The 18,063-nt window shown below is 36.7% G+C and overlaps 1 protein-coding gene across 3 annotated transcripts in view; it reads left to right on the top strand.

Annotated features, from left to right (window-relative positions):
* LOC136259139 (uncharacterized) overlaps positions 1-17,100 on the top strand; it is a 154,460-nt gene extending 137,360 nt beyond the window's left edge. For 2 of the 3 annotated variants that reach the window (XM_066052560.1, XM_066052561.1), the window contains 4 exons: positions 7,144-9,309; positions 9,365-9,428; positions 15,272-15,340; positions 16,394-17,100. In XM_066052560.1, coding sequence (XP_065908632.1) covers positions 7,144-9,309; positions 9,365-9,428; positions 15,272-15,340; positions 16,394-16,689 — 2,595 coding nt within the window. In that variant the 3' untranslated portion in view covers positions 16,690-17,100. The remainder of the gene's footprint in view (positions 1-7,143; positions 9,310-9,364; positions 9,429-15,271; positions 15,341-16,393) is intronic. The other variant, XM_066052562.1, reaches the window with a different exon arrangement.
* The last annotated feature ends 963 nt before the right edge of the window (positions 17,101-18,063 follow it).

An 18,063-nucleotide genomic window follows, 5' to 3' on the forward strand; every position in this document is an offset into this window, starting at 1 on the left:
GTACAAGGTAACTTCTTCTAGCTTATCTCTCTACAGGGAGATTTGTTTGTAGCTGAACTCTCTACAGGTGATTTGTTTGCGGATTAACTCTCTACATGATGGTTTCTTTGTAACTGAACTCTCTGCAAGGTGACTTCTTCTAGCTGACTCTCTACAGGGTGATTTGTTTGTAGCTGAACTCTCTACAGGTGATTTGTTTGCAGCTGAACTCTCTACATGATGGTTTCTTTGTAGCTGAACCCTCTACAAGGTAACTTCTTCTATTGATCTCTCTACAGGGCGATTTGTTTGTAGTTGAACTCTCTACATGGTAGTTTCTTTGTAGCTGAACTCTACAAGGTGATTTCTTCTAGCTGAACTATCCCTTTCCATAGTTGCATGAACTCCCTACAAGGTAACTTCTTCTAGCTGATCTCTCTACAGGGTGAATTGTTTGTAGCTGATCTCTCTACAGGGTGACTTGTTTGTAGCTGATCTCTATACAGGTTACTTGTTTCTAGCTGATCTCTTGAATTCTCTTCAGGGTGACTGCTCTATTAGGATGACTGCTCTATTAGGATGACTGCTCTATTAGGATGACTGCTCTATTAGAGTATCTCGATCTCGCACTTGCTCCACCAAGTTGGATTTCGTGTTATAACTCCGTGGCTTTAAGTCTGATTCTTCTACACCATTGAAGAGCCTTTCTAAGATGATTACTCCATCTATACAGCGATTTTCAAAGCATTACTCCAAGCGGTTTATCTGGTAGGCGTGGCAAGTAGTCGTTTTTTATTAGCTAATCTCGATTGCATAATTGTTACACACTGTTGGTTTTTTCGTTGTATCTTCCTGGTTTTTAGCTCAATTTTTTTCAAACCGCAAAAGAGGAAGAAAAATAAGAAGAATAAAAATTTGAAGAAACTAAGCCAATTTTTGAAGTCGCATATCTCGGGAACACTTGAAGTGATTTCGCTCTAATTTGGAATGTGGAGTGCTGATGGTGGAGGGAGTGTCCACAGCAAAAAGCATCTTGTTTCATCAAGGCAGCACAGACCTACGGAGGTGCAAAATTGCGTTTTCTTTCTTCCTGTCAATATACTCACGGGTGTTGCGCGCAGGCTCCTTGGGCCGCACAACACACTACCGTGTGTCTTGATTAGTAATTGCTGTTCATAAAATATTAAACTGAATCCTATACAACTGATAAAAAATACAACTGATATACGATCTAAATTCACTACCACATTCTTGCAGATGGTTTATTTGTGCATATTACACTAACAATAACTATTGTGACTCATTTTCATGATTTGTTTATATTGATAGTGCTTCAAATGTTGGTGTAGTAACAAATACTGATGTGAATGTGGACCAATCACAACATGTCCAGCATCATGTGCCAGTTGACATTAGTGACCCTGCAGTGATTGCCAAGATTACAGAATTTCATGCTGAATTGGCTTCATTGAATCCAGTCCACTGTTCAATATGTGTTGAAAAATTCCCAAGCATTTTAACAACCCTGCCCATACCTACCTTAAGTGGTGGGTTAGTGCTCAAGCCATATTTGAACGCCATACTTTTATATAATGTGCTTATCTTCCATTAGCATGAATGGCTAGATAATAAGAACAACATTCAATTATGAGTTCAGGCTTGCCCCACGATGCTGCTAGCATCTGCCTAGTACTGTGATATTTAGTAATATCGTGATACTTTTTATGGAAGATATACCGTTTGCTATTTTTCAATACCGCCCAGCACTAGTAATGGTTCATTTCACGGAGGAGTTAATGGCATAGATTACTGCTTAGCCATATTTGGTATGTGTAATGGTTCATCTCACAAGAATTATCGGTGTAGATTACTGTTATGCCATGTGAGTGATGTCTGGCCACGTGTAACTATTGAATGGATATGGAGGAATGTCTTCAACGTAGGAGGGAGCAGTACAGGCTCAGAAGGGATGCAGAAACTCCTAGAGAGGCAGAAAGGAGTAGGCATAGAAACCGTGAATATATGTAGCGCCGAATTCGAAGAGTTGCAATGATGTGAAAAGAGGTGGTTAAAGTAGAATACTCTCAGATCAAAGACTTGACCTTATCAACACCTATCATACCATCGATGAAAGCTTTGCAGATGTGTACATAGTGAATGTGCACAGGCTATATTGATTATTAGACACTCTCCTCCATAAAAGATTATGCATAAAATATTATAAACTCTTTATGCAATTCCAGAATTCCTCAGTAGTTTTTACTGCCATCAATACTTCAAAAATATACACTCAGGCTCGCCCCACGATGCTGTTAGCATCTGTCTAGTAATGGTGTAGGGACTGACTTAGTGAGTAACTGACTGATGCCTTCAGACAAGCGAAACTCAATAACGGCTAAGGCTACCGGCTTGATTTTTTCACTGTTCAATTTCGCTTCAGCATGACATGTGCTTTTTGGCATACTGCAGTACGTACAATGCATTCTTCATGGACATACCAGTATCTCCTTCGTGTCCAATCCAGATTTGCTACAGTGAAAGGTGCTGATTTGGCGGTAGCACATGACGGCTTCCCTTTGTAACAGAAATCATTCATATTTTCGTAGTGGCTACTTTGATTGCAGAGGGGTGCTTTTCAAACAGTTCTTGATTTGTAATGCGAACATGGCTGACAACAAAGCGTAAATGATACTTCACTTTTCAGACAATAATTGATAGCTGGGGCATGTGTCGTTGTTTCTTTCTTTTGATGCAGTACACGTGGGTTCACCAACAGTTTTGTTTTACAAGAAAAGTTAACAATCAAGTACACAAAAAGTTTTGGAATCAGAGTAGGATCCATCAATAAAAGTACTGAAACAAGCTGGAGTAGTGTACAACATTATATCAAAGTAAAACAATAAGGAGTGTTATATCCCTACCCATTACAGTATGGTATCTTGAGCACAGTAGGGATATAACACAGTTACCAGTTACTTTTCTGAGCTGTTTTTTCTTTACATTGGGTTCCAGGTACTGGTAGTTTCTTGGATACACCTTTTTTCACAGCGAAGGTGTTTTTGGGGTGGATGGTTTTTCGCACTTTACAAAACAGCCTTGCTATACATTTTACTCGAAAAAACCACTTGGAATGCATTAGTGCTGTTATAATAATGCTATAGCTTGGGTAAACGAAGTGAAAAGTCGAATGTTTCAATGTATTGTGAGTTTTAAAATTTTTGAAATTCACCTGCATTTTATCTGCCTGCCTGCCTGCCTACTGTAAGACCTGGTACTGCTAGGTGTATGGCTCCAGAAATTTCAGACAGCCAAGGTAATGATGGCGGATCTATTGTTCCGATTACGTTCTGTCCACTGCACCATGCTGTTTGCTTTCATCATTCATTCATGTCTTCGTTCTTCTCGAAGGATAATTAATATTTGCGGCACTAAATAGTTGTAGCGCGTTCCACAATCCAAACACATCATTTTAGCAAAGTGTGAATGCGTGTGCGCAAGATGAGGGTGAATGGGTGTAGTACCCAAGGGGATCCTCTAGCATTTATTAACACTGGGTAGTCATTTTATATCAGGACCAGGGTAGTGTATCGTGCGTCCCAAGAAGCCAGCATGCAACACCAGTGAGTATTTTGAAAGGAGCAATGAAAATGCAATTTTCGTACCTCCGTAGCTCTGTGCTGCCTTCATGAAACAAGACAATATTTGCTGTGAACATGCCCGCTAACTTCAGTACTCTACATACCAAAGTTGAGCGAAATCAATTCAAGCGTTCCCAAGATATGCAACTTCAAATTAGTTTCTTCTTTTTTCTTCTTATTTTTCTTCCTCTTTTTGCACACTTACAAAAACTGCTATAAAATGTAAACTCCATATCTGATTGCCTTGAAACTTGGCACACAGAAGGAGGGTATAAAGGTGCATCTCGCTGCCAACTTTGACTGGAATACGATAAACAGGAAGAGTTATTAGTAATCATTCACGAAAAATAACACCAATATTTTGTCACGCCTACAGGGTGAACCGCTTATGGGAAGAAGCTGACAATCGGTGGGTGAATAGGTTAACAATTGAACCTAAAACCTTTTGTGGTTTGAAAGAAATCAAGCTAAAAGCCAGGGAAGATACAACGAAAAACCAACAGCGTGTAACAATTATGCAATTGAGATTAGCTAATAAATAATGACTACTTGCCACGCCTACCAGAAAAACCGCTTGGGGTAATGCTTTGAAAATTGCTGTACAGATGGAGTAATCATCTTAGAAAGGCTCTCCAATGGTGTAGAAGAATCAGACTTAAAGCCACGGTGTTATAACATGAAATCCAACTTGGTGTAGCAAGTGCGAGATCGAGATACTCTAATAGAGCAGTCACTCTGAAGAGAATTCAAGAGATCAGCTAGAAACAAGTAACCTGTATAGAGATCAGCTACAAACAAATCACCCTGTAGAGAGTTCGGCCTCAAACAAATCACCTGTAGAGAGTTCAGCTACAAACGTAGATAGATCAGCTAGAAGAAGTTACCTTGTAGGGAGTTCAACTACGGAAAGAAATAGTTCAGCTAGAAGAAGTCACCTTGTAGAGAGTTCAGCTACAAAGAAACCACCATGAAGATAGCTCAGCTACAAACAAATTGCCATCAGCTAGAAGAAGTTGCCTTGTAGAGAGTTCAGCTACAAAGAAACTATCACGTAGAGAGTTCAGCTGCAAACAAATCACCCTGAAGAGAATTCAGGTACAAGCAAATCACCCTGTAGAGAGATCATCTAGAAGAATTTATCTTGTAGAGAGTCTGCTACAAAGAAACCATCATATAGACAGTTCAACTGCAAACAAATCACCTGTAGAGAGTTTGACTACAAATGTAGAGAGATCAGCTAGAAGAAGTTTCCTTGTAGAGATCAGCTACAAACAAATCACCCTATAGAGAGATCAGCTAGAAGAAGTCACCTTGTAGAGAGTTCAGTTACAAAGAAACCACCATGTAGAGAGTTCAGCTGCAAACATATCACCCTGTAGAGAGTTCAACTAGAAACAATTCACCCTGTAGGGAGATCAGCTAGAAACAAGTGATCCTGTATAGAGATTAGCTAGAAGAAGTTACCTTGTAGAGAGTTCAGCTGCAAACAAATCACCCTGTAGAGAGTTAAGCTGCAAACATATCACCCTGTAGAAAGTTCAGCTACAAACAATTTACCCTGTAGAGAGATCAGTTAGAAGAAGTTACATTATAGAGAGTTCAGCTACAAAGAAACCATCATGTACAGAGTTCAGCTGCAAAGCAAATCACCGTGTAGAGAGCTCAGCTACAAAACGTTCACCCTGTAGAGAGTTCTCTAGAAGAAATCACCTTGTAGAGAGTTCAGCTACAAAAAAGTCATCACGTTAAGAGTTCATCTGGAAACAAATCACTCTGTAGAGAGTTAAGCTACAAAAAGTTCACCCTGTAGAAAGATCAGGTAGAAGAAGTTACCTTGTAGAGAGTTCAGCTAGAAAGAAACCATCATAATTACAGAGTTCAGCTGGAAACAAATCACCCTGTAGAGACACCAGCTAGAAGAAGTCACTTTGTATTTAGAGAGTTCAGCTACTAAAAGCCACCCTGCAGATAGTTCGGCTACAAACAATTCACCCTGTAGAGAGACCAGGTAGAAGGCTACCTTGTAGAGGGTTCAGCTACAAAGAAACCATCATGTAGAGAGTTCGGCTGCAAACAAATCACCCTGTAGAAAGTTCAGCTCTATGAACAGACCACCTTGTAGAGAGATCTGCTAGAAGAAATTACCTTGTAAAGAGCTCAGCTACAAAGAAACCAACGTGTAGAGAGTTCAGCGAGTTCAGCTACAAAGAAACCATTCTATAAAGAGGTCAGCTGCAAACAAATCACCTGTACAGAATTTAGCTACAAAAAATCGCCCTATAGAGAGAATAGCTAGAAGAAGTTACCTTGTAGATAGTTCAGCTACAAGCAAATCACCTTGTATAGAGATCAGCTAGAAGACGTTACCTTGTAGATAGTTCAGCTACAAGCCACCATGTAGAGAGTTCTGTAATAAATATATATATTTTATATATATATATATATAATTTGTACATTTACTGATAAAATCAGCAATTTAAAGTATTTAACATCTGCTTCATTTTTTCTTCTTCCTGTGGTAAAGTAAAAAAAGATAGGTTAGAAAAGCCCCAAAACTGGCCATAGGCCATCTTTGGGGTATACAAATACAAAAAGAAGTGAAATCTAATCCAAAACAGCCAAGCTGTAGGGGCTATGGTGAAAAGAAGATGTGAAATCCAAGGTGGCAACCAAGAAATGGCTATGATGGTAGGTTAATGATAAAAATTTTAATAACGACAATTCAGGTGAACTTTGTGCCAAGACCAAGCAGCACCAAAATTCACCTGAATTGTCATTATTAAATTTTTACCATTAACCTACCATCACAGCTATTTCTTGGCCGTCACCTTGGATTTTACATCTATTTTGCCATAGCCTTTTTGCGGGCCACACTCTTTTTACAGCTTGGCTGTTTTGGGCTAGATAGTCTTAATTACCAGTTTAGCTTTTCTGTAAGGTAGCTAGTCTTTGAGGGGCGGATCCACCTCAGGATCCAGACTTCTAAAAGTGAGGGTTCCACTCTTGTAATGGTGGACTCTCCCGTGATGTTTTACTATAAAATCATACAAACTTTAGGCCATTACAAATGCAGCTGAAGCCTTTAACAGTTGCTGTAGTAGCTTTAAAAGACAAAGTGATAATTATTTTTAGAGGTGCTTATTGCATATGAAGGTAAAAGATAGCTGCTTCAAGTGATATTTATACAATGTGGAATATAAAAAGAGTATAATATAGCTACTAGCTAAAGAAAAAAAAAGTAAACAAACTAGCTATTTAAGGAAGTGGGGGTTGATATAATAGTATTCTAAAAAATTGTTATAAGAAATGAAGTAGGATCTATGCAATATAAAGTAGTGAAACAAGAGATGAATGATGGTATGTCACCTAATATGTTTCATTTAGTTTTTCCTTATATATACATCAAGGTATTTATTTAAAATCAATGCAGCAAGCATTATGTATTCAAATTTGTCTAAGTAGTCTAGTCATAGCTACTTTTGTACTACAAAATGTAAACAACTTGTATATACCTTGTGTATTACAGAAACTACAGAGAAAAAAAGAAATTATGGCATCACTTCAGAAAAGCTTGAACAAAGCAAAAAATCAACATGGAAAAATATCTGTCCGGTTTATTAAAATTTTGTTAACTGGCTCTGGAGCTGCTGGTAAAACAAGCTTCTGCAATTTACTAATGAAGAAACAGTTTAATGTTAAGCACCACAGTACAAATCTCATTCATAACAAACATGCTATATCAGTAAAAAAGGCAATTATGGTTGGATCAAAACTGACATATGATCAAGGTGTCACTTGGTTAGAAATGGATGATAGTACTCAAATTTCTCACTTGAGACAAGTGTTACTGCAGTCAAATATATATAAAGAACAAAGAACTGTTACAAAAAATGAATCATCACAAGTGAAATCTGCCAAATCTACAACAGCAGGTACAAGGCTATCTGGTGCAACTAGTGCAAGTAAAGCAGCTCAACCTGTAGCAGACAGTTCGCAATCGTCTATCGGTGAATGGTTTACTGGATTGTTTCAAACCTCAGTCAAAAGTGAAAAATTGACAAGTTTCAGCACTTTAGTAGAAAATACTATTACCACACCTACAACTTCATTGACATATCAACCTGGAGAAGTGTTAAATATTATCACCATTCTGGATACAGGTGGACAGCCCGAGTATATTCATTTATTGCCCACTGTGAATATCAACCCAGTGATAACATTTATTGTTCATGACTTATCCAGAGGTCTTGATGAGCAAGTGCTGGTGGAGTATAGTGAGCATGGCAAGCACACTTTTGAACCTTATCATCTTCAGTACTCTAATCTAGACATGATAAAATTTCTGATGTCCTCAACTAATGATGCATTGGAAAGACCCTTGTCCCAAGTTCCACAATTGGTGACAGTCCCTGGAAAAGATACTACTTCATATCTATGCTGTGTAGGGACTCATGCAGACAAAGTTGCTTCAAAAATTGTTCATAAGATTAACAGAAAGTTAACAAACATGGTTGAAAAGCTTGACTGCAAAGCAGCTGTATGGCAGAACAAAGATGGCAGTGTACTGTTCCCAGTTAACAACACAACTTCCGGAAGCAATGATGCAGAAGATCCAATAGCAACTTTAATCCGCAGTGAAATTGAAATGCTGTCTTCAAAAAAAGATGTTTATGAGTTACCCATTACATGGATGTTGCTAGAGTTTGAAATACGGCAGGTGTGCACTGAAAGAGGAAAGCCCTACATTTCATTTCAAGAATGTGTTTCCATTGCTTTAAAAAGTAAGCTGATCAGTGATGTGGAGCAAGTGAGAAGTGCTCTACTGTATCATCACCTGCTAGGAGTTCTGTTGTACTACCCCGAGGTGCCTGGCTTGTGTGATTATATCATCACTGATCACCAGTGGCTCTTTGACAAGCTTAGCCAAGTAGTGTGTTTTACATTCAAGCGATCACTCAGTACTGAGTTGGCTACTAACAAGCTAAAACACAGTGGAATTTTGTCAAAAAAACTTTTGCAAATGTTGCAGTGGGAGGATGAGTTGAAACAAGAGTACTTTATATTTTTACTTTGCATAATGAAAATTATAGCTCCACTACCTAGAGAAGATGGTGATGGAGAGGATTATTTTATACCATATGTTCTACCAACTTTCACCAGTCAACCAACAGATGATATACTCTCCCAATATGGATGTCTACAAGGTGAGCCACTGCTGATTCAGTTTATTTCCAACCTTCTCCCAAGAGGTTTCTTTTGTTGCCTAATAGTGGAAATCTTGCAACATTTACCAAGTGGTTGGGATCACTTGATCACTCAAGAAGATGCTTGTCATGCTTACAGTAACTTGATAACATTCAATTTGCCACATGCATACTTTCTGTCACTGATGGATAAATTTTCATATTTGGAAGTTCAACTTCGACATAAAGAAGAGCATTACTATAAAAAGTGTCCTATCCACCTGTCAGTACAGGATGTTCTTGCCAGTGCCTTAGGAAGTATTTGTGAACAGTTAAATTTTAGCCAAGGTCGACTCCAATATGGATTCCATTGTCAATGTGGCAAGTCAGATGATAAGCATATAGCAGTGCTCACTTCATTGATTCCTCCATTTGATTATGCTCGGTGTAGCCATGGTAGCCTAACATCTATTAAGTTGCAGCATTCTCACATAATTTGGCTTGTACAGGTGAGTTTATTACAAGTACTGTAATCTGCTGACATTATAGGGAATTTTCTTCTAGGAGAAGCATGATTCTGCAGAAAATACTGTAATCAAAAGCAAAGCAGCTGAAGGGAATCTCAATGGTCAGCATTTTTCTTAAATGTGTTACCGTAATTTGTTTTTGTTTTGTTGTAAAATAATTTTCATGTGCAAAACTTGTATGAAAATTTCTTACACGAAAATTTTACATACAGTAAGATCAAACTAGTCTTAAAAAGCATCCATTCATGTAAATCATACGAAAATATTATATTTTACATGAAAATTTTATCGCGAATTTTTTTTGAACAAAAATAAAGTGAATTACGGCATATACTTTAAAATGTATGCTATGTGAAAAGTTTCCTATTGCTGCAAACTTAGCTTGTTTAAGCTACACCCCATAAAAGGTCTATAATTACAAATACAAAAAAATTTAGAATTTCAACTGGAGTAGGGGCCATACATGTAGCACATCGATAAGAAGTACTTCAACAAGCTGGAGTAGTGCATGATTATTAAATCAAAGTAAAACAATAAGAAGTGTTATATCCTTGTGCTCATAGTGCAGTACATAAGCCCTAAAAGTGACATAATCGTTCACTTTTTGATAAAAACACCTTTTTTTTTTACAGAGCATATGGAGCGTGCACTAAGTGTTTTAAGAAGGGGAGGTATGTAAAAAGTCCTCAGGAACACCCCTTTTTGCACCCTGACAAGAAAACTATTTGTTACTATTAAAAATCAATTATGTTTCTATCAAGTTAACTGCTGGGCCTAGTATCATAGTAGTACAAAGCATACAGCTGGAACATAATAGCCTATTAGTAATCTATAAAATAAACAAATAGTTTTTTCACCTAGGCAGTAAACAAAATCACTAAAATTTCCATTTGCAGGGATTCTGTTAAATTTTGGACGTTCAATGCTGACAATTGTGTAGTATTATGTACAAGGATCATTCTGATGTGTATCCATTTCTTTATTGAAGGGGTATAACAAAAGTTATTTAATGCTAAAGTTTTAATAGGTCACAGGTGGATATCTCAACAGAAAACCATGAACTACAGCAGTTCAATTATCAAGCACAGAGATTGAGCAAAAGGTCCCTCATCCTTATACTGGGCACCATATGAAAGGTAATTAAATTTCTAGTTTAATGAAGGCAGTTGCAAGTTGTTTCAACATCTTGTTCTCAAGTTACAGCACTTTCAATTCAGTGTAATATAGCATAAGCAAGAAAAGCACAAGGATGTGTCATAAGGGTCATTCCATACCAAATCAGCAAAAAAAAATCCTGACCCCTTTTGATTTTTATGAAATTTGGCATAGACATGGACTCTACTAAGAAACTTTCTCACACCAAAATTTGGCCAATTCTATTGATCTCCCTTTAAGATATGACCACTTCAAGTTTATTGCAAAATACTACACTGGTTTAATGAAATTGCGATAACTTTGTCAGTGATATCACAATACCTTTCTGTTTAGATTTTTGGAATGCTTATTAAATTCTCTTTCAAGTGATATATAATTCATTATAATTACTCAAAGGAAAAGGTCAAACCACAAAAATGTGACTTTTTCCTTTGATCTTACTTTTTTCAAAAAGGATATTTCTATTACTTTCATTTTTTGTTCAGATATTCTTCTAATACCCTTCTTTCATGACAGTAAGTGTGAAGTTGGGATGGCAAGTAGATCATGAGTTGTGGTTACATACGTAATTTTACATGCTACCGGGAGTACAAGTATGAACACTACTATAACAATGCAAACTTTTAAATTAAATTATAGTATGGAATCTCATCAGAACGTGGCCAAGTTGCAATACGCATATAGTTGGAGGCATAGTATAGAAGTATTATAAGGTGATTAAACAGAAGTATCGATACGCACCATTGTTGAAGACACACCAATATCCCCTATTGCTATGTATATTGATGCAGTTATGATAACAACATGATTTTGGTGCAAACACCATCACGAGTCCATAATAGAGATTTTAATGAACTCCTGATGCCATATAGTGGGAGAGTTTAGTAGCAAATTATCTTATGAAAGGTTTGACAAAATTGTGGAAACTTCACATTAACATGATGAAGCTGGAGGGTAAATCATTCCTTATTTACCAAATCCGCGAATTCTTCAGCTAAACTTTTCTGTTATTTTGTAGGACATCTGTACATGTCAGCAGACACTACATAATAACAGAACAGTTTGGTGGAGGAAATATTTGGTGGAGAATTTGGTAAATAAGGAATGATTTACATTGGAACCTATCTAAGCCAGTCAAAACTTTAGGCCAGTCACCTTCAGGCAGGTGGCTGCTTTTGAAAGGTGGAATAGTGTATAGATATCTCATTTGGAAAATTTATAGTTGGCCCTTATAAGGTGGCTTTTCTATACAGTCACTGTACCAAATCAAAACCCTCCAACTTCATAATTTTAATAGAGGCCTATTGTGCACAATTCTGTCTAACCTTTCTCTTATAAAACTTACAGTATCATAAGATAATTTGCTACTAAGCCCTCCCACCATATGGCATCAGGAGTTCATAAAATTTCTATTATGGACTCGTGATGGTGTTTGCACCAAAATCATGTTGTTATCATAACTGCATCGATATACATAGCAATAGGGGATATTGGTGTGGCTTCAGCAATGGTGAGTATTGATGTTTCTGTTTAATCACCTTATGATACTTCTATACTATGCCTCCAACTGTATGCGTATTGCAACTTGGCCACGTTCTATAATTTAATTTAAAAGTTTGTATTGTTATAGTAGTGTTCATACTTGTACTCCCGGTAGCATGTAAAATTACATATGTAGCCACAACTCATGATCTACTTGCCATGCCAACTTCACACTTACTGTCATGAAAGAAAGGTATTAGAAGAATATTTGAACAAAAAATGAAAGTAATTGAAATATCCTTTTTGAAAAAAGTAAGATCAAAGGAAAAAGTCACATTTTTGTGGTTTGACCTTTTTCTTTGAGTAATTATAATGAATTATACATCACGTCAAAGAGAATTTAATAAGCATTCCAAAAATCTAAACAGAAAGGTATTGTGATAATCACTGACAAAGTTATGGCCATTTTATTAAACCAGTGTAGTATTTTGCAATAAACTTGAAGTGGTCATATCTTAAAGGGAGACCAATAGAATCGGCCACATTTTGGTGTGAGAAAGTTTCTTAGTAGTGTCCATGTCTATGCCAAATTTCATGAAAATCCAAAGGGGTCAGAATTTTTTTTTGTTGATTTGGTATGGAATGACCCATAAGGTACTTCTAACACTGCGTTCACATTAGCACGGTTCAGTTCGACTTGGTTCGGTATGGCCCAGTATTGCCTCTGTTCACACTATGCAGTCCCGCTCGCTAAGTCATCTGGTTTCCATAAGCGCACAATTAAATATTATTTAGTTTACTTACTAAAACTGGATGCAGCTCTTGCCTTTCAAGCCTCTTGTGCTGGAATTCTTTCACTTCAACTATATAGGCGGCCATGTAGCTGAAACTGTGACTGCAGAAATCATGCCGCGAATCGAAGTGAGTGAAACAGTAACTGCCACGACGACAAATAGTTCATAACTGTCGTTAGGGTTTCTTCCGTGCTGAACCTCGTGTCGAACAGTGTTCCTGAGCCCTTCTTCATTGCATGTACAGTTTATAAAATAATTATTTTGTGTGCCTGGTGAGTAGTAATCGTACCGTACCGTGCTGGCCAAGTTCAATCGGGTGGGCTGGCTCGGTTCAGTTGGGCCCAGTACGGACGGTGTTCACATTGCACTTTTTGTCGAGCTGTACCGTTCCGAACTGTGCTACTGGGCTAGTGTGAACAGGGTGTTAGTGCTCAAAATCTCACTTCATTGGAACCCAGCTCCTTTATGCTTATTTTGAGCATTATCACAGCACTAAGGAATACCTTAATACTCATCCGTGTGCTTTTCTTGCTTATGCTATGTTACACTGAATTGAAAGCGCTGTAACTTGAGAACAAGATGTTGAAACAACTTGCAACTGCCTTCATTAAACTAGAAATTTAATTACCTTTCATATAGTGCCCAGTATAAGGACGAGGAACCTTTTGTTCAAACGCTGTGCTTAATAATTGAACTGCTATAGTTCATGGTTTTCTGTTGAGATATCCACCTGTGACCTATTAAAACTTTAGCATTAAAGAACTTTTGTTATACCCCTTCAATAAAGAAACTATACACATCAGAATGATCCTTGTACATAATACTACACAATTGTCAGCATTGAACGTCCAAAACTTAACAGAATCCCTGCAAATGGAAATTTAATGATTTTGTTTACTGCCTAGGTGAGAAAGCTATTTGCTTTTTATATATTACTAATACTAAATTGCAGTAAAACAATAAGAAGTGTTATATCCCTACTGTACACATTTTCATTGTGGTACCTTGATAGTCCAGCACCTCAGCCAAATATTCGTTCATTTTCTGATAAAAGCACCAAATTTTTTACAGAATATATTGAGCATGCACTAAGTGTTTTAAGAAGGGGAGGCATGTAAAAAGTCCTCAGGAACACCCCTTTTTGCACCCTGACAAGAAAACTATTTGTTACTATTAAAAATCAATCATGTTTCTATTAAGTTAGCTGCTGGGCCTAGTATATAACACTTCTTATTGTTTTACTGCACTTTAGTATCGTGCACTACTCCAGCTTGTTTCAGTACTGTAATACAGTGAAACATTTGGTCAAGTTAGATCAGACATTTCCGGCCTTTATAATACAGGTAGCTGTTATAGAGATAAACATGTATTGAGTAGTATATCATTCTATAGCCACCATGACCATTATAAAGGATAATAATGGAATTACTATTAAGAGGCTCCCATAATTTTTTGTTTTGTTTTGTTATTTTTGCAGCACACAAAAGACAAGGTGATTGTTATGTTGCTGATGGCTACAGATTATATTTTTTAGTTGTTACAGCAACCCCATTAGGAATGGGGTTCATGCACACTATTTGCTTTGCTTACATCAATTTTGGTACAGAAATTAACCAGCTAAACACCTGTATATAAGTTTAAAGAGCATTAAACAACAGGCTTCATTTCAGAGAAAAGTTTTTGTTTTCCTCACATAGCTGGAAATGTGCACACACAGAGTCACAGTCCCACACACAGCATCACACAGTCACATACACAGTCACGCAGTGATTGAGTGATACAGTCACACAAACACACACACAGATTTCCTTAAACTACAGGAACCTACTACTAACTACTAACTTATGTCTCTGCCTAAGCATAACTTCATTATGGTTGAGGCTACAGGCTTGATTTCTTTACGGTTCAAAGTCAGATTAGTGGCTGGAAACATGCCTTTTCACCAACGCAACAGCTACAATGTATGAATTATGGCTTCATCTTTCTTTGTGCCTAGTTTCTTTATTCACTGCTGCATAGGTGTTTATTCACAGTGAGACACGTTATAGTATTATTTATGAGAAGAGTCTCTTTTGTAGTGACTAGAATATGTGTGGATATATTTCTCATAATTATTTTCTTTGTTTGTAGTGGTAACAGGTGTACCTTAGCTGATAACAAAGCAGAACGGCAATTTATTATTTGATATATAGTCTGGGCACATGTTCAGTTGTGAGAATTTGTAGCATGTCACCTTTCTGTGGTGTGCACTGGTTCACAATGTCACCTTTCTGTGGTGTGCACTGGTTCACAATGTCACTTTTCTGTGGTGTGCACTGGTTCACAATGTCACCTTTCTGTGGTGTGCACTGGTTCACCAGTGAACAAACAAATGTACAGAATATAAGTTTGAGTAGGGATCCTAGAAATAAAATCATGTAAAAGGGTAGCTAATTAGCTAATAATCATATAATACACATTTTAAAGTCAGAGAATTATAAAAGTGAAGTGAACTATTACCTTTTTGTTGATAGAATCACCAAATGTTGTATTTCAAGAAGATCCATTGGCTGACAAGACACCTGATCAACCAGTCATTAAAAGTATGTAGCATATTAATGGCATGATGATGGGATATATGTACCAATAATGCATTAGCAGTTTAAAGATTATACTCTTTAGTTATTAAGTTATAATTTTACCAGTGATATTTTGTTTTGCTTAGTACATATTATATAAGTTGTGATACACTGTACATGCTTACCATAGAATCACAGAAACATCAATGATTATAATTTACGTTGCATTGTGTGAAGTGGTTGGTATGATTGCATAAGAAGCTAAGACTAAACATTTTTGTCTTGTGGTGTTTCTGTTTTATGTGCACTGTACTAGTGTTGTACTGATTCATACTTTTTAGGGAAACTGATATCCAATATATTTTTACCTTGTTTTACCAAGTTAATCGATACCCAATTGTAGGTCTCTACAAGTTATACTTGTACATACTCCACTAAAAGTAGAGCCAGTGCTGTGAGATTGTACACTTAACTCAAAGTTGCTAGTCATTTGGCTAGGGCCTGAATCATCACTGTTTATCTTTGTGGTTACTACAAAACTTAAACAAATTACCTAATTAAGTACATACCAGAGTCTTTGACACCAGCCCTCCAGCTACTGAAGCTGAACAAACTAATAATCTGCTGGTCACAGCCAATTACAACCGATATTTGATTATGGTAAAACAGCTGATTATTAGTTTCTACTGATTACCCATCTGATTATTGGTAAAGCTCTACACTGCACAACAAGCTCACAAATTCTCAAATTGAAACATGTCTTATCATTTTTTTTTATTAGAATACTGAGCTATTTCAGTGTTTTACCAGAAATTTTGTAATTGTATATTATCGTATTATAGTACTTTCAAGTGTATATAGACGTTATTCTTTAAACCTTGGCCTTGATTATGATATATTGACATAATATTCAATGAGCCATGTATATATTTTGAAGAGTTCATTGGCTGGAGGCTGTTTTGGCAATTTGTTGGAACTTGCACATAAACCAACACTTCAGTAACTACTGTACTTTTGACTGTTGCATGTTTGCCTTGTAGTGGTATACATAAATATATTATGCTGTTTTCAACTTAGGACCTGCAATGAGGTTGCTCCATGAGGTGGTAATTCCCAGAATCGCAGCTGACTGGAGTTTGGTGGCTGATTATTTGGAGTATGAGGTGGAGGATAAGAAGGTTATACAAAAGAAGCATCACAATGATCCGATTGAATGCTGTGTGGAACTGTTGGAAAATTGGTTATCCAGTAACAAAGGTGTTTCCCCTAAATCTTGGTCCAAGTTGATTGAGGTTCTCGGACAAATTAAAAGTCTTACATCAACCACTGAAAAAATTATCGAAGATTTAGCTAAAGCAGGAGTATTTGTATAGAACTTTAAGCACTGCACATGCAACTGAAATTATGTATTTTTATTACAGCACATACACACATACAGTAATTACACTCCACAACACACATCCAAACACAAATACATGCTGAACAGTTTTACACTTGCACTTGCACATGCATGCACATGCCACATACATATACGTTATACTATGCATACTTACACACACTAAAAGCACATTAACACTTAATATACATGTACACAGCAGCTGCATTTGTAGAAATTATTAGAGACTAAATGTGTAGCTAAGAATGTAATCTTAAATTAGAACTGTTGTTAGTTTTGTAGTTGCACGAGTTCAGTGTATCCCCCTTTTAAAGTAATAATTATTTTATTATTGTTACTTTTGGTGAAAACACTTCATATATAGTACAGAATAATATTACTATTGTACACATAGCTACACTAAAACTGCACAAAGATATGATGCTTTTGAGCTATAAAGTGTAAAGCAAATTGGAAAATTTTATATATGAGTAGAAATTACAAGTATAAAAAGCTATATGGAAGGTCATCTCCACCTGCACCTATACTATGACCAATGTAGTGATTAAATGCCCACTAGTACTTGACCTTTTAATCTTGAAATTAGGGTTTTTATAGCATGTTCCCTGATCAAATATAAAGGTTATACATTTGAACACTTTCTTTTACATTTAGTAACATAATTTTGATTGGTAATCACATCGAAGGGTGAGCTTCTGACTCAACTCAAGTGATTCGCACGAACTTCCCAGCAAAAACGATCCTGCAGGAATCCTGCAAGTTCCTACAAGAAATGACCAGATTGGGTGGTACAGCATTTGCAGGTTGACTCTCTAGATGGATGGAAGAAATTGCTTCAGAAGACTGAACATTTCTGCATGTCATAAGTAATGCTATAACTTATATAGCTACAGTATACCTTACTTCAATTATTAGACTAGTGAAATTGCACTCAACACAAACTGAATTAGCCACTCCAAAGATATTTTGAGTGATCAGGCCATCATGGACTGCAAGTCATAGTCATGTACACTACTTTTTTCAGTATTGATCTGATGTGATCATTTATCTCTTTGATGTGATGCTCAACTCTGTGTGCTAAGCATGTCAAACTAGGGAATCTGGGGGCATGCTCATTTAAGGAAAATTTTGAAAATATTGCTTTGAAATGGCATGTGGAGGCTATTTTATAAACTGCTAATGCATGATAAATTGATTAACATATAAGAGAGAGAATAAACGTCTTAATGATTAAGACAAAATATACAAGCATACAGGTCCTAGACACAGGGATACCATGTGCTGATGGATTTTTTTTTGTGCTGATGGATCAGTACAGGAGCCCTAGCAAGACTTAAAATTAATTACAATA

Source organism: Dysidea avara, chromosome 6, assembly GCF_963678975.1.
Source record: "Dysidea avara chromosome 6, odDysAvar1.4, whole genome shotgun sequence".
Lineage (NCBI taxonomy): Eukaryota > Metazoa > Porifera > Demospongiae > Dictyoceratida > Dysideidae > Dysidea > Dysidea avara.